This window comes from Zalophus californianus, chromosome 10, assembly GCF_009762305.2.
Source record: "Zalophus californianus isolate mZalCal1 chromosome 10, mZalCal1.pri.v2, whole genome shotgun sequence".
Classification (NCBI taxonomy): Eukaryota; Metazoa; Chordata; class Mammalia; order Carnivora; family Otariidae; genus Zalophus; species Zalophus californianus.
In genome coordinates this window covers 47971965-47998533 of record NC_045604.1, presented here as the reverse complement: position 1 = coordinate 47998533, position 26569 = coordinate 47971965, and the positions used below count along the sequence as shown (strand labels likewise).

Genomic DNA, 26569 nt, shown 5'->3' with positions numbered 1-26569 from the left:
TCTAGGATGGGATCTTTTTTCATTAGTTATTCTAAGGACTCAGTGGGCCCTTCTAATCTGAAATGTGTTTTTCTTCACATCTGGGACATTTTCCTTCTTTTTAAACTCCCAAACCTCACCACCATTCTTTCTGATTCATTTTCCACCTCTCATCACTTTCATTTTTGTTGCCTTGTCCATTCTACTATAAACCGAGAAATCTTTTCTATGATGTGTCTTTCAGGGATTCCTCAATATACCTGGCTCACTGATGGAACATATTTTTCCCAGAGCTTTTTTTGGATTTAACAGGTCATGGAATTTTAGATGGAAAATAAAGTACAGGTGTGTGCACAGGTTTTCTTCTTAATTCAGATTCCTTGGTTATGTTTTGGTTTGTCGTGTTCCTTTAATTAGACTACATTTTGAGGTCTTTATGCCGTTCCTATTCTGTACCCCTTAAGCTTTTTTTCTGGTTTTCAAGGACTTTAGAAAATTGGCTCATTCTCCTTATCCAGTAAACACATCCCCAGGTTATTTCTTCAAATACATTCTCCTCTTTAGTTTCCCAGCTCGTTTGTCTCCAGAGGCATCTGGAAGGTTCTTCACATTCATTCAAGAAGCTCTCCGCGCCCCACCTGCTCTCTTCCGGGAGCCCAAGTTGCATCTGGCTCTGCAGTGATTCTCCACCAAGCTTCAGGATCGCCTGTAATTTTACCCCAACAGCGTTAGGCTTGCTGAATCAGAATCTCTGCGGATCAGACTTGGGTATCATACGGGTATCATTCCCCCCTGCCCCTAACTTCAGTAAGCTCCGCAGGTGATTCTGAAGCACACCCAAGTTCAGAACCTCGAGGCCCCCTCCCCCTCCTGCCTGCACATCGCTAGGGCGGACGGCCCCCTGTCCTCGCCCCTGTCTGGCTGGGGAGGTGGTCGGAGAGGTTCTCGAACTGCAGCCCCACCGCGCGTCTCCCAGCCACGTCGGAGGAGGTAGGCGCCGGCGATCCCCCGAGGGAGGCAACGCTGCCCGAGAGCACGGTCTGGTGGCCCTGCGCCGCCCGGTCCCCCAGCCCCGACCCCTGAGCGGCCGGCCCTGCCCAACCGTCCCACCGGCCGCGCGCCGCCGGGGCTGGACCGCTGCGACGGGTCGCACGCCGCCCGCCCTCGGGCCCTGGTGCGCAGGCGCGCGGGCGCCTTGGCGCTGCTCCTCCTCCGCGGCTGGGCGGGAGAACGCCTTTGACTCTCCCGGCCTGCAACGGCAGCGCCCGCGCTGTGGGCGACACGGGTGAGGGGCGGCGCTCCGCCCCGCGGCGTGGGCAGTCGGCGTCGCGGGAAGGAGAGCTACTCACACCGCTTGGGGCGGAGAGAGACGTTGGGGACGGGGAGAGGACCCCTTCGCCCCGGCAAAAAGAAGGTCGTTGACTTGGGTAAGAGGAAGCGGGCGGCCTCCCCGTGGTCTGGGTCGGAGCAGGTATGCTAGTGCGAGGTCTTCACCTGGAGCCTTCTCCGTGCGCTGGGGAAGGCGGAATTGCGTCTGCCTACTTCCCGGGCCTTCTCCCAGCGTCGACGAGGGATGCTGTCTGATGCGAAGTTTGCGTTGTAGGCTAAGACCCCAAAAAACCCTTGTTAATGCTTCAGCAGAACAAAACAAAACATAAAACCCAACCAGCCCGGAACTTGGGACTTCGCACACATTAGCCAGGGGCGGTGATTTCTCAGGCGTGCAGGTTAATCAACACAGGTTGAGATTTAGAGTTTGAATTGTGTGAGGGCTTTGCGAAATGAGGGTTTCAGAGAACCTTCACGGTTTTGCTTCTGCTTTATCACCTTTAGAATTCGCTTCTTGGTTTATATTCCACTATTGATCCTTTTAACACCCCCCCCCCCCCCCCCCCCCCCCCCGCCAACTTGGGTTTGTTTGCTTTTCTCATGAGCCATGTTTCTATCTTAAATCCGGTAAGGTGCAATGTCTGAACAAGAGCGTGTACAGGAATGCCTGAGGAAAGAAATAAGGGCACTTCTCATTTCCACCAAAGATGGTTTGACCCCACAGCAGTTGGAAAAGGAGTACCTTTTGATGGTTGGCAGCCATTTGCCACTCCGAATCCTTGGCTATCGGTCAACTATGGAGCTGGTGTTGGACATGCCTGATGTTGTCACTGTCTGCCCCTGTGGGGATGGTACTGTAATACTGAAAGGTAAGCTTAGGATTTAAGATCTATAAGCTAAGCAATAATGATTACTTAGGAAGGAATTATTCTAGCAAATAAATAGGTGATAGGGACTAAGGAGTGCACTTGTGATGAACACCAGGTGATGCATGGTGTTGAATCACTATACTGTACACCCGAAACTAATATAACACTGTGGATTTAACTGGAATTGAAATAAAAACTTAATAGGAATTGTTATAGCAGTTATCCTGCATCTAGCCATTATCCTGCATCCCAGGGAGGGGATTTTAATATTTTGAGGGGGAGAGGGTTAATGGTTACCTTTGAGGTTGTGGGAAGAGTGAAAGCTTTAGCAAAATCAAGAAATCGTTCCCCAGAAAAAGGTACGTTCACAAAAACTACAGTTTACATATGATTTCAGATTATTGCACCTTAAATTGGGAGAAACATAACAATGGAAATTTTATTTTATTATTTAAAAAAATTTTATTGTTATGTAAATCACCATACATTACATCATTAGTTTGTGATGTAGTGTTTCATGATTCATTGTTTGTGCATAACACCCAGTGCTCCATGCAAGATGTGCCCTCTTTAATACCCATCACCAGGCTAACCCATCCTCCCACCCCCCTCCCCTCTAGAACCCTCAGTTTGTTTTTCAGAGTCCATCATCTCTCATGGTTCCTCTCCCCCTCCGATTTCCCCCCTTTCATTCTTCCCCTCCTGCTATCTTCTTTTTTTTTCTTAACGTATATTGCATTATTTGTTTCAGAAGTACAGATCTGTGATTCAACAGTCTTGCACAATTCACAGCACATACCCTCCCCAATGTCTATCACCCAGCCTCCCCATCCCTCCCACCCCCTCCCACTCCAGCAACCCTCAGTTTGTTTCCTGAGATTAAGAATTCCTCATATCAGTGAGGTCATATGATACATGTCTTTCTCTGATTGACTTATTTCGCTCAGCATAATACCCTCCAGTTCCATCCACATCGTTGCAAAGGGCAAGATCTCATTCCTTTTGATGGCTGCGTAATATTCCATTGTATGTATCTACCACATCTTCTTTATCCATTCATCTGTCGATGGACATCTTGGCTCTTTCCACAGTTTGGCTATTGTGGACTTTGCTGCTATAAACATCAGGGTGCGTGTACCCCTTCGGATCCCTACATTTGTATCTTTGGGGTATATACCCAGTAGTGCCATTGCTGGATCATATGGTAGCTCTATTTTCAACTTTTTGAGGAACCTCCATACTGTTTTCCAGAGTGGTTGCACCAGCTTGCATTCCCACCAACAGTGTAGGAGGGTTCCCTTTTCTCCAACATCTGTCATTTCCTGACTTGTTAATTTTAGCCATTCTGACAGGTGTGAGGTGATATCTCAAAAATGGGAATTTTAAATTATGAACTCATGTTTTAAATTTCATGAAACAAACATTGCAGGGAAGTTTGTTCATCTTGAGAGTTTCAGGTATTTCAGCAGTCAGCGGTAATGCTAAATACTGGGATTTATCTTTCTGTCTTCATCCTCTGGTAGAGGAGCTAACAAGTGGTCGTCTGTAAAGTACAAGAAATGGAGGAACCAAGGGTTCACGTTTATAATGCTACCTAGATACACAGCTCCTTGGAGAGTTAAGAATTGTCTCTATAACCACAGATGCAAAGGATAAAGAAAGGAGTTAAGTTTTCACCTAAATATGATTTCTTTTTTCACACCTCCTTAGCCATTCCAGATGAATCCACCAAAGGAATAGCAAGTTTGGTTGCAAAACAGAGGAGCAGCCATAAGGTTCGAAACTCCGTGCAGAAGGGAAGGGCCAGTGTTTGCTCTGGGCCGAGCTCCCGTCGGCGAGTACCTTACCGAGGAAGGGTGCCCCCCATTCTTCCAGCTGTTGTGAAGAGTGAGTTGAAAGACCTCTTGGCGTTATCTCCCGTTCTCCTTTCTGATTTTGAAAAGGCATTTGTCAGACGATTTGGACGTTCATTCCAGTATGTGCAGTATGGATTCCTCTCTATGTTTGAAGTGCTTAATGCTGCTTCGGATGTCATTTCTGTAGAGCAGACCAGAGCAGGTTCTTTGTTGATGCTAAAGAAGAGCGTATCAGAGGAAAAGCAGAGAAGATGGCCAGCAGGTAAGCATGTGAGCATTAATCCCTGTATTGTGGGTTAGCAGAATTTGGAGCAGTCCTGGCAGCTATGGAGGTAGGTAATGTCTCAGCTCCCAGAGTTTGTCAAAAGTTGCATCCTGGCGCTCCCACTTGCTGGCTGAGTGATCTTGAGCAAGTTACTTAAAACGTCTAAGCCTTAGTTTCCTCCTCTAGAATAGGAATAATAATACTTGCCTCTTGGAGTTGTGCTGAGGATTAAATGAGATGAACTCAAAAAAGTGTCTCACATTTAGTAAGCTTATGATAAGTGGTAGCTATTACTATAAAAACACAAGATCTGCTTTCTCTGGAACACTGTAAATGAACATGAGTCCATGTAAAGCTATAACATGGGAAATGAGTTTAAAAAAAAAATACTGGTTGCATTTGCCATCTAATTTTTGCTGGCACAGATCTTTGATATCCTAGCAAGCAATGCAGTAATTTATGTACTGTAATGATAACCACCTTATTTAGCGTTTTACCTTGGATTCCCATTGCCACACCATAGAAGGGTGAATAACCCAATCATAGAGATAAGGAAAAGAAAGCTCAGGAAAGTTAAATGACTTTTCCAAAGTTGCATGACTAGAAAAGTGTTACAGCCAGGGTTTGATACTCAGCTCTTAATACTGTTCAGTGCTTTTCTTACCCAATCATTGTCCTTCTTGTTTTTGTTTTTTTTAATATATATATAGTTATTGAAATACACACAATGACCCATTGTTTTCAGGTGTACAACATAGTGATTTGACAACTTTGTACGTATGCTGTGCTCACCACAGTGCAGCTGTCACGTTATTACAATACCATTGACTGTGGTCCCTATGCTGTGCCTTTCATCCCTGAATCACTTTCTCAAAGTCTCAGAAGACCAGTGTGATCATTTGTGTGGTGCCTCACTAGATCCTTGACAGTACAGAATCTACACACTGAGCGTATTTGGAGAATTTCTATACCTATTTCAGTGATTTTTCTTTTTCTCTAAAATCTGTATTTAGAGTAATGTAGGTGAAACCATGAGAAAGTCCCAAGTGTAGAAACCAATACTTAAACTATGATAGGAAGTATAATTTGATGACGATATCCTAGGGTGTTTACATGCTCTGGTCAGGGAAGACTGCAGGGGCCAGTGAATGTTTTGAGTTTAACTCTGAACCATCAACAGTATCAGTATTCTTGAGTTGCTCAAACTTAGGGAGACAAACTCATCAAGCTGTTAAACTTATAAGAGGTTGACTTGTATAAAGCAGTTTGCCAACTTATTGAATGGGGGGAGCGATATTCCTTCCCAGTGATTGGATTGTCCATGTTTCCCATCTGTGGACCCTTCATCCTGTCATCAGGATATATTGGAAACAGTGTGTGTGTGTGTGTGTGTGTGTGTGTGTGTGTGTGTGTGTGTGTGTGTGTGTGTGTGTGTGTGTGTGTGCGCGCGCGCGCACTTGATGTTACAGTAAAGAGCTAGGCTATAATGAAGTCTAGTGATAAACTGTTCGTGTTGTACATCAACATATATCTCTCCAGTGGTATTTTCCTCCCTACAAATCTTGAAGAAAAAAATCTGTACTCTAGAATATCCTTTATTCTATAGCTTTTTTATCCCCCTTTCTTGCTCCCATACTACTAGGTGATTGTCTGGTTTGAGAAGCGTAGTTTTAAGTAGACTCCTTACTTGGAGGCTTTTTGACCTCCTAAACAGGATACAGCTTTTTAGGTTTTTACCTATTGAAACCTGCCTCTCTGTAATTATATTGAGGTGGCCTTAAGTAGAGTTTTTAGGTAGCCCCAACCTTTTCAGTAACACACTTAATGATCTCTTGGTTTTCATTTATAGATGAGAATCTCTTCCATTGTATGTAAATTTTATTTGGCAGTATGAACACATAAGCTTACTTAATTGTTATTTCAAAGTTGAGGGCAGTTAGGTCACAGTAGCCTCTATAGATAACCACTGGAAAATAAAGTAGAAATCGTTAGTGACAACTTTTCTCTGTTCTTTTATTCACAAAAGGAGGGAAAATGTTTACTCAGCCTTTTCAAATGAAACAGGGGTCATACTCCACAGGCTCCCCAGTTGCAAAGGCTTGCTTTTCACAACCCACTTCAAACATGGAACTACCGAAGCAAATATTGAACGTGGAAAAGACTTTTAAGTCAAATGCAGTAGAGACTTCAAGGCTGAATCACACTGAAAAATTAAACCAGGTAAGATATCTGATTTTGGAGATATATAAATACACCAAAAATGTGTTTAAATTCAGTGTTTATTACTTAGAACTGATGGAAAAGCTTACCTTTTAAAGTTAAAGTCATTTCATATTTGAACATTTTCTATGGTTGTGTTGATTATTAGCTAGTAAGAGGTGGCAGTGGGAAAAGAGTACAATTTTATCAGTTCCTCTGGTTTCTTCGACAGGTTTCCCCTGCTATTCGAAAGTACAGTGTTCCTAGGAAACCTTTCTTAAGTTGAACTGGTATAAAGCAAGGAAACAATTACCATTAATTTATATGGAAAATATTTTGAACATTCCCAGACTCTCAAAATAATCTCTAGTGGGCATTTCTGATACCTTAAGACACATCTTGCTAATGATTTTTCTGATACCTTAGGACTTATCTTGGTAATTGACACACAAAATAAATAAATGGAGATAAAGCACAGCATCAAGCCACCATAGCTTGATGCTGAATGAAGTTCTTGGGGAAGGAGGTTGGCGATGCCTCTCCAGCTGCTCAGACAGCCCCTGTCACCACTTGTTGCAAAACAAATGCTGGATGCTGTTTTCACTTCTGAAAATCCTCTTTCGATTTCTTTGAATTAGCAAAAACAAGAACTAACCCTAGATCCTTCATAAAAGCAAAGGGGCATAGTGTGAACTTTTGAAAGGCGAGGGGTACCTGTACTTTCTGCAGATGACCCTCAAATATCTCTCTAGTTCCAGCTTCTCACCGAAGTCCTAGAAGTATATTTGCAACTTACCTCGTGGATATCTTCACTCGAATGGCTGGCCTGAGCACTACAGTGCTGGTATTTTTTTGACTATGTATACACTGAAGGATTTTTCAACAAAAGCTACTAGAATATAACCAAGAAAGGCCTGGTTAAATTAGCAAGATAACAACCTTTTTTTGCATTAAAAATTAATTATATTTTATTTAAATTCAATTAACACAGTGTATTATTAGTTTCAGAGATAGAGTTCAGTTATTCATCAATTGTATATAACAGCCAGTGCTTATTACATCACACGCCCTCCTTAATGTCCATCACCCAGGTACCCCATCCCCACAAACACTCCCCTCCTGCAACCCTCAGTTTGTTTTCTGCAGTTAAGAGTCTTTTAGGGTTTGTCTCCCTCTCTGATTTCGATTTGTTTTATTTTTCCCTCCCTTCCTCTGTGCTCCTCTGTTTTGTTTCTCAAATTCCACATATGAGTGAAATCATAGGATAATTGTCTTTCTCTGACTGACTTATTTCACTTACCATAATACCCTCTAGTTCCATCCACGTCCTTGCAAATGGCAAGATTTCATTTTTGTGATGGCTGAGTAATAGTCCATTGTATATATATACTACATCTTCTTTATCACTTTATGTGTTGTTGGACATCTGGGCTCTTTCCGTAGTTTGGCTATTGTGGACATTGCTTTTATAAACATCGGGGTGCACGTACCCCTTCGGATCACTACATTTGTATCTTTGGGGTAAATACCCAGTAGTGCAATTGCTGGGTCATAGGGTAGCTCTATTTTCAACTTTTTGAGGAACCTCCATACTGTTTTCCAGAGTGGCTGCACCAGCTTGCATTCCCACCAACAGTGTAGGAGGGTTCTCCTTTCTCCGCATCCCCGCCAACATCTGTCATTTCCTGACTTGTTAATTTTAGCCATTCTGACTGGTGTGAGGTGGTATCTCACTGAGGTTTTGATTTGTATTTCCCTGATGCCAAGTGATGTTGAGCACTTTTTCATGTGTCTGTTGGCCATTTGTGTGTCTTCTTTGGAGAAATGCCCATTTCTTAACTGGATTATTTATTTTTTGGGTGTTGAGTTTGATAAGTTCTTCATAGATTTTGGATACTAGACCTTTATCTGATGAGACGTTTGCAGATAGCTTCTCCCATTCTGTCAGTTGTCTTTTTTTTTTTTTTTTTAAGATTTTCTTTATTTATTTGACAGAGAGAGACACAGCGAGAGAGGGAACACAGCAGGGGGAGTGGGAGAGGGAGAAGCAGGCCTCCTGCAGAACAGGGAGCCCGATGCGGGGCTTGATCCCAGGACCCTGGGATCATGACCTGAGCCGAAGGCAGACGCTTAATGACTGAGCCACCCAGGCACCCGTCAGTTGTCTTTTTTTTGTTGTTGTTGTTGACTGTTTCCTTTGCTGTGCAAAAGTTTTTTATCTTGATGAAGTCCCAATAGTTCATTTTTGCCCTTGTTTTCCTTGCCTTTGGAGACCTATCTAGCCAGAAGTTGCTGTGGCTGAGGTCAGAGAGCTTGCTGCCTGTGTTCTCCATTAGGATTTTGATGGATTCCTGTCTCACATTGAGGTCTTTATCCATTTTGAGTCTATCTTTGTATATGATGTGAGAGAATGGTCCAGTTTCATTCTTCTGCATATGGCTCTCTAATTTTTCCAGCACCATTTATTGAAGAGACTATCTTTTTTCCATTGGACATTCTTTCCTGCTTTGTCAAAGATTAGTAGACCATAGAGTTGAGGGTCCATTTCTGGGCTCTGTATTCTGTTCCATTGATCTCTGTGTCTGTTTTTATGCCAGTATCATACTGTCTTGTTGATTACAGCTTTTATAATCCAGCTTGAAGTCTGGAATTGTGATGCCACCAGTTTTGGTTTTTTTTTTTTTTTTTTTCAATATTCCTTTGGCTATTTGGGGTCTTTTCTGGTTCCGTACAAATTTTAGGATTATTTGTTCCAGCTCTGTGAAAAAAGTCGATGGTATTTTGATAGGGATTGCATTGAATGTGTAGATTACTTTAGGTAGCATAGACATTTTAACAATATTTGTTCTTCCAATAATGAGCATAGAACGTTTTTCCATTTCTTTGTGTCTTCCTCAATTTCTTTCATGAGTATTCTATAGTTTTCTGAGTACAGAGACTTTGCCTCTTTGGTAAGGTTTATTCCTGGGTATCTTATGGTTTTGGATGCAATTGTAAATGGGATTGATTGCTTAATTTTTCTTTCTTCTTTCTCATTGTTAGTGTATAGAAATGCAACTGATTTCTGTATATTGATTTCATATCCTGCCACTTTGCTGAATTCCTGTATGAGTTCTAGCAATTTTGGGGTGGAGTCTTTTGGGTTTTCCATATAGAGTATCATGTCATCTGCAAAGAGTAAGATTTTGACTTCTTCTTTGCCTATTCACATACCTTTTATTTCTTTTTATTGTCTCTTTGTGAGGCTAGGACTTCTGTGTTGAACAACAGTGGTGATAGTGGACATCCCTGCCATGTTCCTGACCTTAGGGGAAAAGCTCTCAGTTTTCCCCCAATGAGAATGATATTTGCTGTGGGCTTTTCGTAGATGGCTTTTATGCTATTGATATATGTTCCCTCTATCCCTACATTGTGGAGAGTTTTAATCAAGAAAGGATGTTGTACTTTGTCAAATGCTTTTTCTGCATCTGTTGAGAGGATCATATGGTTCTTGTTCTTTCTTTTATTAATGTGGGGTGTGTCACATGATTGATTTGCAAATGTTGAACCACCCTGGCAGCCCAGGAGTAACTTTGATTTAGTCGTGGTGAATAATCCTTTTAATGTACTGTTGGGTCCTATTGGCTAGTATCTTGGTGAGAATTTTGGCATCCATGTTCATCAGGGATATTGGTCTGTAATTCTCCTTTTTGGTGGGGTCTTTGTCTGGTTTTGGAATCAAGGTCATGCTGGCCTCATAGAAAGAATTTGGAAGTTTTCCTTCCCTTTCTAGTTTTTGAAACAGCTTCAGAAGAATAGGTATTAGTTCTTCTTTAAATGTTTGGTAGAATTGCCCTGGGATGCCATCTGGCCCTGGACTCTTCTTTGTTGGTAGATTTTTGGTTACTGCTTCAATTTCCTTGCTGGTTATGGGTCTGTTCAGGTTTTCTATTTCTTCCTGGTTCCATTTTGGTAGTTTATATGTTTCTAGGAATGCATTCATTTCTTCCAGATTACCTAATTTGTTGGCATGTAGTTGCTCATAATATGTTCTTATAATTGTTTGCATCTTTGGTGTTGGTTGTGATCTCTCCTTTTTCATTCATGATTTTATTAATTTGGGTCTTTTTTTCTTTTTGATAAGTCTGGCCAGGGGTTTATTGATCTTATTAATTCTTTCATAGAACCAGCTCCTAGATTTGTTGATTAGTTCTGTTCTTTTGGTTTCTATTTCATGGATTTCTCCTCTAATCTTTATTAATTCTCTTCTCCTGCTGGGTTTAGGCTTTATTTGCTCTTCTTTCTCCAGCTACTTTAGGTGTAAGGTTAGGTTGTGTATTTGAGACCTTTCTTATTTCTTGAGAAAGGCTTATATTGCTGTGTACTTCCCTCTTAGGACTGCCTTTGCAGCATCCGAAAGGTTTTGAACAGTTGTGTTTTCATTTTCATTTGTTTCCATGAATTTTTTAATTCTTCATTAATTTCCTGGTTGACCCATTCATTCTTTAGTAGGATGCTCTTTATCCTCCATGTATTTGAGTTCTTTCCAATTTTCCTCTTGTGATTGAGTTCCAGTTTCAAAGCATTGTGGTCTGAAAACATGCAGGGAATAATTTCACTAATTTCACTCCTTTGGTACCGGTTGAGACCTGATTTGTGACCCAGTATGTTTTCCATTCTGTGGAATGTTCCATGTGCACTCGAGAAGAATCTGTATTTTGTTGCTTTAGGATAGAATGAATGTATGTGAAGTCCATCTGGTCCAGTATGTCATTCAAAGCCATGTTTCCTTGTTGATTTTCTGCTTAGGTGATCCGTCCATTGCAGTGAGTGGGGTGTTAAAGTCCTCTACTATTTTTGTATTATTATCAATGTATTTCTTTAATTTTGTTATTAATTGGCTTATATAATTGGCTGCTCCCAGGTTAGGTGCATAAATATTTATAATTGTTAGATCTTCTTGTTGGATAGACCCTTTTATTATGATATAGTGACCTTCTTCATCTCTTATTACAGTCTTTGCTTTAAAACCTAATTTGTCTGATACAAGGATTGCCACCTTAGCTTTATTTTGATATCCATTAGCATGATAAATGGTTCTCCATCCCTTCACTTTCAATCTGGAGGTATCTTTGTGTCTAAAATGAGCCTCTTGCAGACAGCATATGGATGGGTCTTGCTTTTTTACCCAGTCTGATACCCTTGTCTTTTGATTGGAGCATTTAGCCCATTTACATTCAGAGTAACTATTGAAAAATATGAATTTAGTGCCATTGTATTACCTGTTAAGTCACTGTTTCTATATATTGTCTCTGTTCTTTTCTGGTCTAAGTTGTTTAAACGAAGCTCTCTCTTCGTTTAAAGGATCCCCTTTAATATTTCTTGCATGGCTGGTTTAGTGATCACAAATTCCTTTAGTTTGTTTGTCCTGGAAGACTTTTATCTCTCCTTTTATTCTGAGTGACAGCCTTGCTGGATAAAGTATTCTTGGCTGCATGTTTTTCTCATTTAGCACCCTGACTATATCATTCCAGTCCTTTCTGGCCTGCCAGGTGTCTATGGCTAGGTCGGCTTCCAGCCTTATGTTTCTTTCTTTGTAGGTTAAGGACCTCTTGTCCTGAGATGCTGTCAGGATTTTCTCTTTGTCTCTGAGATTTGTAACCTTCACTATTATATGTCCAGGTGTTGACCTATTTGTATTGATTTTGAGGGAGAGTCTCTGTGCCTTCTGGACTTGAAAGCCTGTTTCCTTCCCCAGATTAGGGAAGTTCTCAGCTATAATTTGTTCCAGTATACCTTTTGCCCCCCCTTTCTCCTCTTCCTCTGGTACCCCAATTATTCTAATATTGTTTCGCTTTATGGTATCACTTATCTCTCGAATTCTCCCCTCATGATCCAGTAGTTCTTTATCTCTTTTTCTCAGTGTCTTTATTCTCCATCGTTTTATCTTCTATATCACCAATTTTCTCTTCCTCATTTATCTTAGCAGTTAGACACTCCATTTTCGATTGCATCTCAGTAATACCCTTTTTGATTTTGACCTGATTAGATTTTAGTTCTTTTATTTCTCCAGAAAGAGATTCCCTAGTGTCTTCTATGCTTTTTTCAAGCCCAGCTAGTATCTTTATAATTGTTATTCTGAATTCTAGCTCTGACATCTTATATCCATATTGATTAATTCCCTGGCAGTTAATACTGCCACTTGTTTTCTTTTCTGGGGTAAGTTTTTCTATCTTGTCATTCTATCTAGAGAAGAATAGATGAACAAGAGAACAAAATACAAACATAGCAACTATGACCCCATCAAAATATATACTAAAAAATCAGAAGAGATCAGAAACCAAAAAAAGAAAGAAGAGAGAATATAATCCAACAGGTGGACCAAACAGAGCAATACCCTTGGTCCTGGGTACATTTTGGTCTGTTAGAAGAATCTAGATCCCAAAATTGTCAGGAAAGAGAAATATATATATACACACACACAAATAAAGTTGAATACAATGAAAGGAAGCCAAAAATAAAGAATATATATAAAAATGTAACTGTAAAAATGAAAATTAAACAAGACTTAAAGAGTTTATAAAATAAGAAATAGTTGAAAAGGAAAAAAAGAAAAAAAAATTAAAATTAAAAGACTAAGGAACCATGAGAAGAAACCCCAAATCTACATACTGTTTTATCCTAGTGCTGGAGTTTTGCAGTTCTGTATGATCGGTAAACTTGGTATTAGCCATATGTTCCTCCTGGTCTTCTGGGGGAGGAGCCTGTTGTACTGATTCTCAGGTGTCTTTGCCCCCGGCGGAATTGCACCGCCCTTGCCAGGGGGCCAGGCTCAGTGTAAGCTACTTCACATTGCTCTATGTGGCTTTTGTTTCTGAAGGCTTTCTGTCCCACTTTGGGGATGGAAATGAACATGAAAATGGTGGCGCTCCGATCTCCAGCCCCGGAGCTGAAAATTTGCACACCCCAGTGTTTAGTGCACCCTCAGGGAAAAGGAATCAATCACTCTTGTGTCCCTGGTTTCTGTGGGCACTGTGTTCACCCAGCCTGTGACCGAGTGTTTATCTCAGGCACATGACCCTGTATCGAGTTTCCAAACTTACAGACCCCTGCACTGTGCACTGGGACTGCTCCTCCCATGGCAGGGATGGGATCTCACTGTGGTTCTGCCTCTTGATAGGTCCCTGCTTGGAGAGCCGTTGCCCTACCATGCCCCCGCTCAGGGTTAATGGCAGCACTGAGCTGAAAGCCCACTCCTGGGCTTGAGGATAGCAGCTGGCTTCCCTGCTCTGATGCTTGGGAACTCTGCTGCACTCAGGCATGCCTATTCCTTCTGTGACCCTGGGGATCCTGAGACCACATTTCTTCCCTCACTGGAACACATTTCTAAAAGTTCTAATTTTGTGCTCTGCTGCTATATCACTTTCTGGTAGCTGGCTCCCTTCCTCCGGGGTTTATCTTCTGATACATCTTCTTGGGTTCACTTCTCCACACCTCCTACCTTGCAAAAAGTGGTCGCTTTTCTATTTGTAGAATTGCAGCAGTTCTTTTCTTAGATCTCCAGTTGAGTTTGCAGGTGTTCAGAATGATTTGATAGCTATCTAGCTGAATTCCAGGAACCAGATGAAATTAGGATCCCCTACTTCTCCACCATCTTCCTTCTCAATCCATGCAAGATGACAGCTTAAGTAGAGTTCAGAATAAGCACATGGAAATTAAATTCAAGACATAAAAGTGCCTTACCTGTATAACTTTAAAAAAATTAGCTTTAGTGACAATTTACATACAGTAAAATTTACCCATTTAAAATGTACAATTTGAGTTTTGACAATGTAGCCAGTCATGTAATCACCATCAAGAAACCATTTCCATCATTTTCAAAAAGTTCCATTATGCTGCTTTGTAATTGATCTCTTTTCCCAGCTATAGCCACAGATATAAAAATCACTGCTTTCTGTGAGTTTGACTTTTTAAGAGTTTCATCTAAATGGAATTAAATAGCGTCTAGCTTTTGTGTTTAGCTTCTTAGCATGATGCTTTTGTTACCTTTTTTGTTGCATATCATTCCACTGTATTGATATACTTCAATTTGTTATCTACTTCCATTAGATGATATTTGGGTTGTTTCCCTTTTGGGGTATTTACATATAAAGCTACTTTGAACATTTGCATACACCTTGTATGACTGTGGACTCCAGTTCTCTTAGGTAAATACCTGGAGTAGGATTGTTGGGTCATTCAGGAGGTATATGTTTCACTTTATAAGAAATTGCCGAACTGTTTTCTAAAGTGGCTGTACGATTTTACATTCCCATGAGCTACATAAGAGAGTTCCAGCTGCATCTTTGTTAACATTTGGTATTGTTAATTTAAAAAATACCAGTCATTTGAGTGGGTGTGTGGTGGTATTTCATTATGGTTTTAATTGGAATTTCTCTAATGATGAATAATGTTGGGTATCTTTTCATATGCATATTTGCCTTTTGTAAATCTTCCTTAAAGTATCGCTTCACATCCTTTGCTCATTCTTAAGAATTGAGATTTGTGTTGAGTTGGAAGAATTATACAAGAATGGGTACAAGTCCTTTACCAGAGACATGTTATGCAGATGCTTTCTCCTGGTCTGTGCTTGTCTCATTTCTTTAGTTCTGTCTTTGATGAAGCAGAAGCCATTAACTTTGTTGAAATCTAACTTACTTATGTTTTTCTTTTGATTCTTGCCTACCTAAACTTTGTTGAATACGAAGTCACAAAAATGTTTTGTGTTTTCTTCTAGAAGTTTTATGATTTTAATTCTTAGGTCTATTATCCATTTCTTTCTTTCTTTCTTTTTTTTTTTTTTTAAAGATTTTATTTGTTTTTTTGACAGAGACACAGCGAGAGAGGGAACACAAGCAGGGGGGAGTGGGAGAGGGAGAAGCAGGCTTCCCGCTGAGCAGGGAGTCTGATGCAGGGCCCAATCCCAGGACTTTGGGTTCATGACCTGAGCCGAAGGTAGATGCTTAACGACTGAGCCACCCAGGCGCCCCTCTATTATCCATTTCAAGTTAATTTTTATATAAGGTACCAATATGGATCAAAGTTTTATGCAATGGCTAGCTAATTCCTCTAGCACTATTTTTTGTAAAACACTTTTTCTCGCTCAACTACCTTATTACTTTGGCACCTCTGTTAAATCTGTTGACCTCTCGTATGTGTAGGTTTTAGGACTCTATTCTGGTCATTGATTTACATGTTCTTTTGTCAATACCACACTATCTTATTACTCTAGTTTTATAACATCTTGAAATTATATAGTTAAGTCTTACAACTTTTTTTTTTTCAAATTGCTTTGTCTACTCTAGGTTCTTTGCATTTTCGTATAAACTTAATTTGATATAAATCAGCTTGTTAATTTCTACCAAAAATAAATATGCCTCTTGTGATTTTCATTATAATTACATTGGGCCTATAGATAAGTTTGGGGAGAATTGACGTCTTAACAGGACGCCTGGGTGGCTCAGTTGGTTAAGCAACTGCCTTCAGCTCAGGTCATGATCCTGGAGTCCCTGGATCGAGTCCCGCATTGGGCTCCCTGCTCAGCAGGGAGTCTGCTTCTCCCTCTGACCCTCCCCCCTCTCATGTGCGCTCTCTCTCTCTCAAATAAATCTTAAAAAAAAATATATTAAAAAAAAAAGAATTGACATCTTAACAATATTGATCCATGAGCATAGTATATTTCTCCATTTGGGTCTTTAAGTTTTCAGTACTGTTTTATAGTTTAAGTACCCAAGGCCTGCATATATTTTGTTAAATTTTACCCCCACATTTTTCATATTTTTGATATCGTAAAGGATGTTTTCAATTTATTTTCTAGTTAATTGTTGCTAGTATATAGAAAATTAATTGCACTTTTTTGTATATTGACCTTTATCTTGTGACCTTGAATCAAGGTACTTGATAAACTCATTTCTGTAGTTCACATCATTCTAGTAGCTATTTTGTAGAGTTGGGATTTTTTAAAAAAAAGATTTATTTATTCATTAGAGAGAGAGAGAGACAGAGGGGAGGGGCACAGGAAGAGGGAGAGAAATCCTTAAGCAGACTCCTGACCCTGAGTGCGGAACCTGGTGTGATTGGGGGAGGGGTGATTGATCCCAGGACCCTGAGATCATGACCTGAGCCAGAATCAAGAGTCAGACGCTTAACTGACTGAGCCACTCAGGTGCCCCAGAATTGAGATTTTCTGCATAGGTCATCATACCATCTGGGAGTAGATAGTTTTACTTCCTTTTCAATCTGCCTTTTTTTCCTTCTTAGATAGGCTAGGCTCTCTGGTATAATAATGCATAGAAGTGGTGAGAGTGGAAATTCTTGCCTTGTTCCTGACTGTGGGGGAAAAATATTCAGTCTTTCATCATTAACTATGGTTTTAACTGTACCATTTTTATAAATGCCATAAACCAGGTTGAGGAAATTCCCTTCTGTTCCTAGATTCTGAGATTTTTTTTTTTCCTTGGATGTATGTAGGAATCTTCTCCATCCATTAAGATGATTATAGGATGTGATATTGTGATTTACTGTATGAAAAATACATTCTTTCCTCTCTTCTGGCACAGAGCTCCTAAAACCCTTGGAATTTTTAAAGTGATGAGAGCTTTAAAGGTGTCTTTTATTGTTAATGATGTGACTTTTGGAAATCACCTAAGATAGGGGCTGGTTGCCAGTTGGAGCCAACAATGTGATTAGAGGGTTGGAACGTTTTAGTCTTACCCCCAACCTCCTGAGAGAGGAAAGGGGCTGGAAGGTTGACTCATTGGCCCCTGGTGAATGAAGTCAATCAGTTATGCTGTTGGGACAAAACCTTCAAAAAACCCTCAATATGTTGGATTTGGAGAGCTTCCATGCCACTCTTCCAGGGGAGAGTGGCATGCCTGGTGAGGGTGTGGAGCTCTGTGCCTCCTCCCACATATCTGACTTTATGCATCTCCTCCATTTGTTGCTGAGTTATATCATTTAAAAATTTTTTTTATTGTTTTTAAAAATGGAGATATAATTGACATATTAGTCTCAGATATTCAACTTTGATGCATTGATATGTATAATATGAAATGATCGCAGTAGGTCTACTTAACATCCATCACCACACATAGTTAAAATTATTTTTTTCTTGTGATAAGAGCTTTTAAGATTTACTCTCTTAGCAATTTTCAACTGTACAATACAGTATTAATACTGTATTAACTATTATGTAATATATTACTATAATTATATAATGTATATTATTATGTAATATCTGTTATTCTATATCATTAATACATACAGTATTAAATATATTTGCCATGCTGTATATTACATCCCCAGGACTTTTTAAAAAAGATTTAAAAAAATATTTATTTGACAGCAAGTGCACATAAGCGGGGAGTGGCAGAGGCAGAGGGTGAAGCAGGCTCCCCGCTGAGCAGGGAGCCAGACACGGGGCTCCGTCCCAGGACTCTGGGATCATGACCTGAGCCAAAGGCAGACGCTTAACGACTGAGCCACGCAGGTGCCCCCCAGGACTTTTTATAACTGGAATTTGGTACTTTTTTACTCTCTCCACGTATTTTACCCACTCCCAAACTCCTGCCTCTGGATACCACCCATCTGTTCTTGTATCTATGAGCTCAAGTTTTTGTTGTTTTGTTTTGTTTTGTTTTTTAGATTCTGTGTATAAGTGAGATCATACAGTGGTTATCTTTCTCTGACTTATTTCCCTTAGCATAATGCCCTCAAGGTCCATCCATGTTGTCACAAATGGCAGGATTTCTTTCCTTTTTTATGGCTGAATAATATTCCTGTGTGTGTGTGTGTGTGTGTGTGTGTGTGTGTGTGTGTGTGTGTGTGTGTGTGTGTGTGTGTGTGTGTGTGTGTGTGTGTGTGTGTGTGTGTGTGTGTGTGTGTGTGTGTGTGTGTGTGTGTACCGTACTCACCCTCAGACCCCATCACAAAAAAACATCACATTGGGTGTTAGGGCTTCAACATATGAATTCTAGGAAACACAATTCAGTTAGTATAGTACCCACCCTAACAAAGCAAAACTCAAAAATGATTGAGTCCAAATAAATTAACTGTGTAAAGCTCAATAATGAAAGATAAGTTTGCTTTGTTTTTTCCAGTGTTTGAAGTTCTTCTGTCTTCCAAATTTATTGTACTGATTAAAAATTCCAGAAAAAATGTTAAAGAATAATAGTACAATTTTTTTTTTCAACGACTTTAAACTCCATAGAACTTGGTGGGAAGACCCTGCCTGTAACTTTCAGGACCAGGCAATAACAAATGCACAGGACCTTTGATCCTGGCATGGCTCCAAGGAGAGGATGAGAGGGATGCACAGACACTTTTTCTGTAACTGTTTTCCTTTGAGTTTCATGCAGCTCCAAGAATTCCTCATCTATGCAATCTAGTAACCACATTTCACCGCCAGTTGAAGTTTTTGCCATAGGAGCTGTTTGAATCTTGTTCCAAAGAGTGGGCTCTAATTCCTAAACTATGTATTTTAATTTGCTAGCAGGACAGACTCCACATAATTATCAGATCCTACATAATCCTATTTATAAATGTACAACTTGACGTTTCTTCAAAATTATAGGTCTAACAGTTTGCTCTGTGGTCCTACTTAGAACTCTACAAGTGTATGTATTAGTGTAGAAAAAGAACAGATCTATAACAAATTTAAATTACACATTTACAGACTTTTTGATACTGTTTTTTGTTTTTCCACAGTGAACATATGCTATTTTGTCATAAGAGAAACATGTTATTAAAAAGAATAAAAATAAATTTCTCCTTCATCAAGTGAGTATTAGTATTTTTTCATCTTTCACCTCTGAGTGGAACAACCAGGCGTGATCTTTGGTCTGCTGCCTTTTGGTCATTGCCATGCTTTGTTTCATGAAGCAAACAGCTAGAACAGTTTAAACTCTGTTTTGCAAGATGTGAATAATCTTTATACCACATTCTATTAAATTCCCTTTATATTGACTGAGGAAGTTTACATGGAGAATGAAAATGTGAATGAATGAGTATGGATTAGTCATATTTTCTAGGGAATAAAGCCTCAGATGCTCTGTCTGAGTGTAGTCCCAGATCACAGCTAACCATGGTGTTACTTTGCTTCCATTAATAGGTCATTGCCTTTAAGAATGTTTGGTCAAGGAATAGGGATCTGGCATTTCTGGGTTCTCTAGCCTTCATACTGTATCTAAGAGTACCCCATCCTACTCTACTCCCATCTTACATTACACATTAGGAAACTTCATTGTAACATTCACCGTGAGGTTTAAAGTAGGTAAACCTGGAATTATAGAAGAAGATCTGATCTTTAATGAATTAAAAATCAGGGATGGGTGTTAGTTTGCACCTAACTTTTAATTTGCAACCAAAGAGTTGATAGTTTTTATGTGCATTATGTGGTGTGCTTGGTATTGCATATAAAAAAAGATGCTTTTTTATTTTCCTTGATTGACCTGGCCCAACTGTCTTTTAAGAGTATCCTGGACAAGCAACTGGGTATATTAAACAGTTACTGTCAGCAGGAGCTGTTCGATGGGTTCATTAATGCAATTTTTGGAAGCTGTGTTCCCTGGCCAACTAAAAGTAGCTGTTCCCTATATGTTTTCTTGTGAGTTTGGATGAAATTTTCAGTACGGCAAGTCACATTCCATACTGCCTGGCTTCTTGTCAGATGAGGTACCTAGTAAATATTTTAGCAGTTGAAAACTTTGCTTCTATATGTGTCTGTGCCAGTTTTGTGATCTTTATCAGAAATGTATTTATGTTTCACCATATGGCCACAGGGCTGTAGTATACTCCTCTAAGATGTCACTTCTGTTCATTTCTGCTTTTAGCTTCATGCATCTTCTTTCCAAAATGCTCCCACCCTCATGTTTCCAAATATCACCCAGGTGTCTGTTTTTTTTTTTAAACTTTATATTACAAAGTAATAGAGATTGATTGTAGAAAATTTGAAATACAGGAAAGCACAGATGAAAAGAAAAAACCACCTATGCTTTTATCACTCAGAAAAGTTGACTTTTTCTTTTAAAGTTTTTATTTCAATTGCAGTTAGTTAACATACAGTATTATATTGGTTTTGGGTGCATAGTGTAGTGATTCAGCACTTTATACATCGCCCGGCGCGCGTCACAAGTTCACACCTTCATTCCCATCGCCTGTTTCAACCAACCCATACCCCCACCGCCTCCCCTCTGGGAGCCATCAGTTTGTTCTCTACAGTGAAGAGTCCCTTTCTCGGTTTGCCCCCCTCTCTCTCTCTCTGTCTCCCTCTCTGTCTCCTTTTTTCCCCCTTTGCTCATTTGTTTTGTTTCTTAAATTCCACATATGAATAAAATCATATATTTGTCTTTCTGACTGACTTATTTTGAAAAGTGTACTTGTACCCCAGTGTTTATAGCAGCATTTTCTACAAAGACAAATGATGGGGAAACAACCCAAGTATCCGTCAGCTGATGAGTGGATAAGAAGATGTGGTGTATATACACACACACAATGTAATAGTAACCATAAAAAAGAATGAAATCTTGCCATTTGCAACAACATGGATGGAGCTAGAGAGTATTATGCTAAGTGACTTTTTTTTTTTTTTTTTTTACTTTTAAATAAAGTTGGCATCATTCTGGCCCAGGTTTGTGACCTGCTTTTTTTTTAGTCATAACTGTAAGTTGTGAACACCTCACATTATTAAGTATTGTGATGCAACATAATTTTTAATGGCAGTAGGATGCATCGTAATTTATTTAACTTGTAACCTTGGTTAGGCATTAAGGCTCTTTCTAGTGTTACTAAAAATAACCTTGTGATGAAAATCTTGCTCAAATTTGCATATATCTCCATTACTTCACAGGATAAATTTCTGGAGCGACAATCACTGCATCAAAAAGAATGTGTATTTTTATGTAGTTAGGTTGTCCTCCGTAAAAGTTGTTTCAGTTAGCACTCAGATAAGGTATGTGTGGACTGTGCATCTCTCCTGTACCTTTGCTAATCCACAGTGTAGATGACCTCTCCCTCCCTACCAACCCAATCTGTTAGATCTCCCATTTCTTTCCTAATGCCTTTGGGCATATTATTTCTTCATGACACTCTGTGAGTCTTTTCATGATATTTATCATAATTGCAATTATATATTATATTTATGATTATTTCATGTCTGTCTCCCCACACTAGACTAGACTACCAGGTTCCAGGAAGGCAGTGACCATATTGATTTTATTTACCCCTGTATATCCACTGTGAAGCACATAGTATGTGTTCAGGACATTTTTGTTGAATAAGTGGGCATTATTGTGAAAATAATTTTCCAATTTGATAGGCAAGTTACTATATTTGACTAATGTCTTTTTATTAGAGGTTAAGCATCATGCTTTTATTGCTTAATGTTACTATTAATTGCCTATTCATGTTTTGTCCATTTTTTTGAGGAGTATCATCTTTTGATTCAAAGCTCTTCTCTGCCTCTTCTTCTGATCCTAGAGGCTCCTATCTGAATATGGTATTTTTTCCCCGTCACTTTCCATCTCTGCTTATGCCCCTATAATATTTTTGTTCACTTGATTTATTATCCATTCTTTGTGTTTGCTAGGTAGGCAACTGAGACAAGCATTATTGAAGTCAGGGTCCCCTCTTGATTATTTCCTGGTGTCTATCACTGATTACCTTCCTCTCTTACTGCCCTTCCCCCTCATTATAACTTCTGCCCTCCAGTTATAGATACCCCCAAGATTAGCTGGACTTTAAGAAATCTTCCCTACCCCATTCAGCTTAAAGTCGGCTTAATTTAGTGCTCTAGCTTGAGGAAAAAAATACATTTTTTTCCCTTCTCCAGAAGCATTCTGTCCCTAGCTAAGAGCCTATCATTTTGACATCTTAAGCCCAGGCCTGGCGACTATTTTCTTTAAAGGGCCACACGGTAAATATTTGAGGCTTGAGGTCCAAATGGTCTCTGTTGTAAACACACAATTCTGCCTTAAGCCCAGACCTGGCAACTGTTTTCTTTAAAGGGCCACACGGTAAATATTTGAGCCTTGAGGTCCAAATCGTCTCTGTTGTAAACACACAATTCTGCCCATGTAGATAATATATAAATGAGTGAGTGTGGCATGTTCCAGTAAAATTTATGAATACTGAAATTTGAATATCATATAATTTTCATGTGTCACAATATGTTCATTTTATGTTTTCCCCCCCAACTATTTAAAAATGTTGAGACTATTCCAAGCTTATGGGCAGTACAAAGACAGATGGTGGGCCAGATTTGGCCCCTGGGCTATCGTTTGCTGACCCTGTCACAAGCCACACTCCAGAGAGAAAAATCACATTTGTAATTCTCATCCTGTCATTTACCTCCCAGTTCCCCACACTTTTGGAATTTGTTAAAAACCAGCAAAAACCTACCTCTGTGTTTTAGCTTTCCTCCTAAAACTTGTTGTCTTTGAGCCTGTTTCCCTGGGTCTCTTATTATTCGTCCCTTTCGAATCAGCACCTGCACTGGATTCTTTCCTAATTTCTATGCATTCTGCATTCCACCTTTATAGTGTCCCCTCTTTCTAGTCTTACTCCCTAGTCTAAGACTCCCCTCCAGAGACTGGCACTGGGCTCCCCGTTGGTTGTCCACCTCTAATACCATTTTCTGCTGACAGATTAAAATTCTGATAGTGTCTTTCCCTTGCTGAAAATCTCGAGGTTTTGTCTGCATAACCAAGTAAAACTCCTTAGTTTGGCACCTAAGGTATTCTGTAGTACTTCCTTCTCTCTTCTTCAGTATTCTCTTCCACTACTTCCTTAGTGCCTCCAGGCAAGTTATTTTTTTCCCCTTTTCCTGTGCTTACGATGTTCCTTATGGCTTCATTGCCGTCTCTACCACCCTTCTTTGCAGTGTCCCCCCCACCCTTCAAGGCCCTTCAAAAAGGAAGCTTTCCCTATATTTATAACCTAATGTGATAATAGGTCCTCTGTGCTTCTGTCCCTCTTTAGTGATGCCCAGAGTCAGCCTTAGGTTATGGCAGTTTATGCTTTTATCTCATTTCCCTACTTAATTTTAAGTGGCTTGAGAGGAATGACAGTGCCGTGACCTTTTTTGGTCCCCTCAAACAGTGATAATACAAGAAGTTGTACTGATTCTTCTAATGAGGGGAGCATGTCGGGATGTGAAGAATCAGTTCTCTTTTGATTCTCTTAACTGTTCACTGGGAGAGCTTTGGCGAGTTCTCTGATGGCAGGTGCCGAAGAAGTATGAAGAACATAAGCCCCAGGGCTGAGGCTTTTTGTGAAAGCTAGTGATATGATCCTAGGAATCTGATCTCCCTCCCCCCAGCCCCTTTTCCTATAACCTTACAAGATACTGAAATCGTCTTCATTTTCCAGGTGAAGAAACTGAGACCTAAGTGGTTATACAGTTTGTAAGTAGTGACAGGCCAAGTGAAAACAAGAAGAAAGATGAAAAAATACAAAGTATAGAAGGAAAAAATATTCATAGTGATTCTGTCTATGTGATAGGATTTTAGGTAGTCTTTCCTAGCATCTATTTTTCCCGCTTATTATCTTTAAACATACATTATGACTCTTAATGCTTTAAGTCATCCCATTTCAGATGTTGTGGTTTTACTGGGAGAAATGCGAATCCATGGTCTTTGATTCACTTAGGCCTCCCCTGCCGTGGCTGTTCTCCGGGTGGGGCTGTCTGCATGTTTGTCATGCTTCTCTGACCTAACTGCCTGAGCTTCCGGCTTATTTTTCCAAATAGTCTTGTACATCACCTTCAACCTTATTGGGATCTCTATGCCTTTGGCTTGTCTCAGCTAAAATCCTTAGACCCCTGTTGTCTTAGCTTACGCCTCTCCTGTCTTTACTCCCTGCCTATTGCATTTGGATAATCCTCTTTCATTTCCTCACCTTATTTTTCTGCTTTCTCAACTGCCTGAACTGTCTCCCCTTTCCCTCTAACTCTTAGGAGTGGGCCTTGCTGCTGAACTCAGGATACTGAAGCCGTTAGTCACTCTACCTTGACCCTACATTCTGTATCCCACCTGGTTCTTTCTCCCTTCTTTCCTGTTACAACAGAAGAGCTTTTCCTTCTTACCCTGGCTCACATTCCTTCCTGCCTCCTAGGACCTTCCATCATTCAGTCCCTTCCTTGCATTTGGCATTCACTAAGCATGTGTTTAATAAACATCGAATTTTTATAAACAGAAGAAAATGAGTAACAAAAATCCTTTCTGGGTAAGAGTAGGAGATTGAGTAGGAGTTTGAAAAATGGAATACTCTAGAATCTAATTGTTTCAGAGAATGTTAATTATCCTGGAAAATTGCAGAGTGTTTTATAGATTCCATCTGCTCTAAATATATTTTAGATGGTATGAAATGTTATAGTGCCGCTTAAGAATTTACCCATTTGATTGAAAGACATTTCCTGTGATAGAGGTTTCCTTTTACATATTGTTCAGGTTTACCTTTGATCTTTTTCTTTTTGGATTATAACTTGAACTTTTTTTCTTTTTTTCCGTAGCTGGAGAACACATTCAAATCGGTTATTGCACAAATTGGACCTGGAGGGACTATCAATCCAGAACTAAAACATAAGATAAGATTTGTAAGTATTTTCTGTTTCTGGGAAATGAATATGAATAATTAATTATACATTTAGATCTCATTTGTGGTTAAATTTACTTTGCTTATGAGTATTTATTTTATAATTATACCTGATCTTTTCAAGTATATTGCAAATGGAGTGGCTATTCTTTTAAGATCAGGAAAAAAAATTACTCCTAATAATTTTTAATGTTCTCAAAATTATTTAGAAAATACCCATCACCTGGTTACCCCCTCCCTTCTGAGATTCTCAATTTGTTTTCCGGGGTCTATATACATATATATATATATATATATATAGGGGCCTATATATAAATATAAATATATATATAATATATATAAATTTATTAATTTTATATATATATTTTTTTAATAGATAAAATTTCAATGTAGTCCTTTTTTCCCTATTCAATGCTACCTTTATATATGTACCAGTTTTATTTTCCCTGTAACTCTGTGAAGTAGTGTCCTCTAACAAAGAGAACAAAATATACCCAGGAAGTACTGAAACACCCTACCTTGCCCACATTGAGAGATTATAGCCCCTCCTCCCCTCACCCCGCTGTAAAAATTTTAATTTTTAATGTTTTTAAAAAATTTTTAATTTCATAAATTTTATTCTTGGGTTTCATTTTGGCTTTGCTTTTTCGGTGGTGGCTTCCGACTGCTCCAGATATTCCCAGGCTGCATCTTGCCTGGATTGTGGTTGATATTTAGGGCTCTGTACATTCCCTCAGCCACCCCTCAACAGAATGACTAGGAGGAGGAACTCCTAACAAAGAAAAGAACCAGAGACAATGATTTCTCCTGCAGATCTAATGGATATGGATATAAGCAGGATATCAGAGATAGACTTTTCAGGGTAGCAGTTATGAAGTCAATAGCTAGGCTTGAGAAAACCATTAGTGGTGATATAGAATCTCTAAGGGCAGAAATGAGAGCCAATCAGGCTGAACTTAAAAGGGTTATGAGTGAGATGCCGTCTAACCTGGATACTCTTAACAACCAGGGTAAATGAGGCAGAAGAATGAATTAGTGATCTAGAAGATAAACTGATAGCCATTTATATTTCTTATGTGAATTACCTGTTCATGTCTTTGGCCTAATTTGTTGTTTTTCCTTGTTAATTTGTGAAAGCTCTTTGGCCGTTAATGTATCGGGCTAAAGAGTATGTACACTTAAAATTTTGGTGGGAGCTATTCTTATTTGAATGATCAGAGTGCTGTTACTACTCTTATTGCTTTAAATTATTCCATTTTGGATGTCGTGGTTTTACTGGGAGAAATGCAAAAACCATGGTACATTCAAACCCTGTTTTTTTGTTTGGACATTGACTGTGTATCCAACAATTATTTATTTAAGAATGTTCAATATGATTTCTTATGGTAACAAAAAGTTAAAGGAAAATTAAACATTCATTGGTAAAGGATTGGTTAAATTAACTACCGAAACTAGACAGTATCGTG

The 26569-nt window shown here is 39.5% G+C and overlaps 1 protein-coding gene across 1 annotated transcript in view; it reads left to right on the top strand.

The window, feature by feature from the left end:
- Positions 1 to 1205: 1205 nt before the first annotated feature.
- Positions 1206 to 26569, top strand: part of TDRD5 (tudor domain containing 5) — a 94491-nt gene continuing 69127 nt past the window's right edge. The window contains 6 exon segments of the mRNA XM_035722342.1: positions 1206 to 1406; positions 1941 to 2177; positions 3888 to 4064; positions 4221 to 4295; positions 6325 to 6518; positions 25021 to 25104. Coding sequence (XP_035578235.1) covers positions 1946 to 2177; positions 3888 to 4064; positions 4221 to 4295; positions 6325 to 6518; positions 25021 to 25104 — 762 coding nt within the window. The 5' untranslated portion in view covers positions 1206 to 1406; positions 1941 to 1945.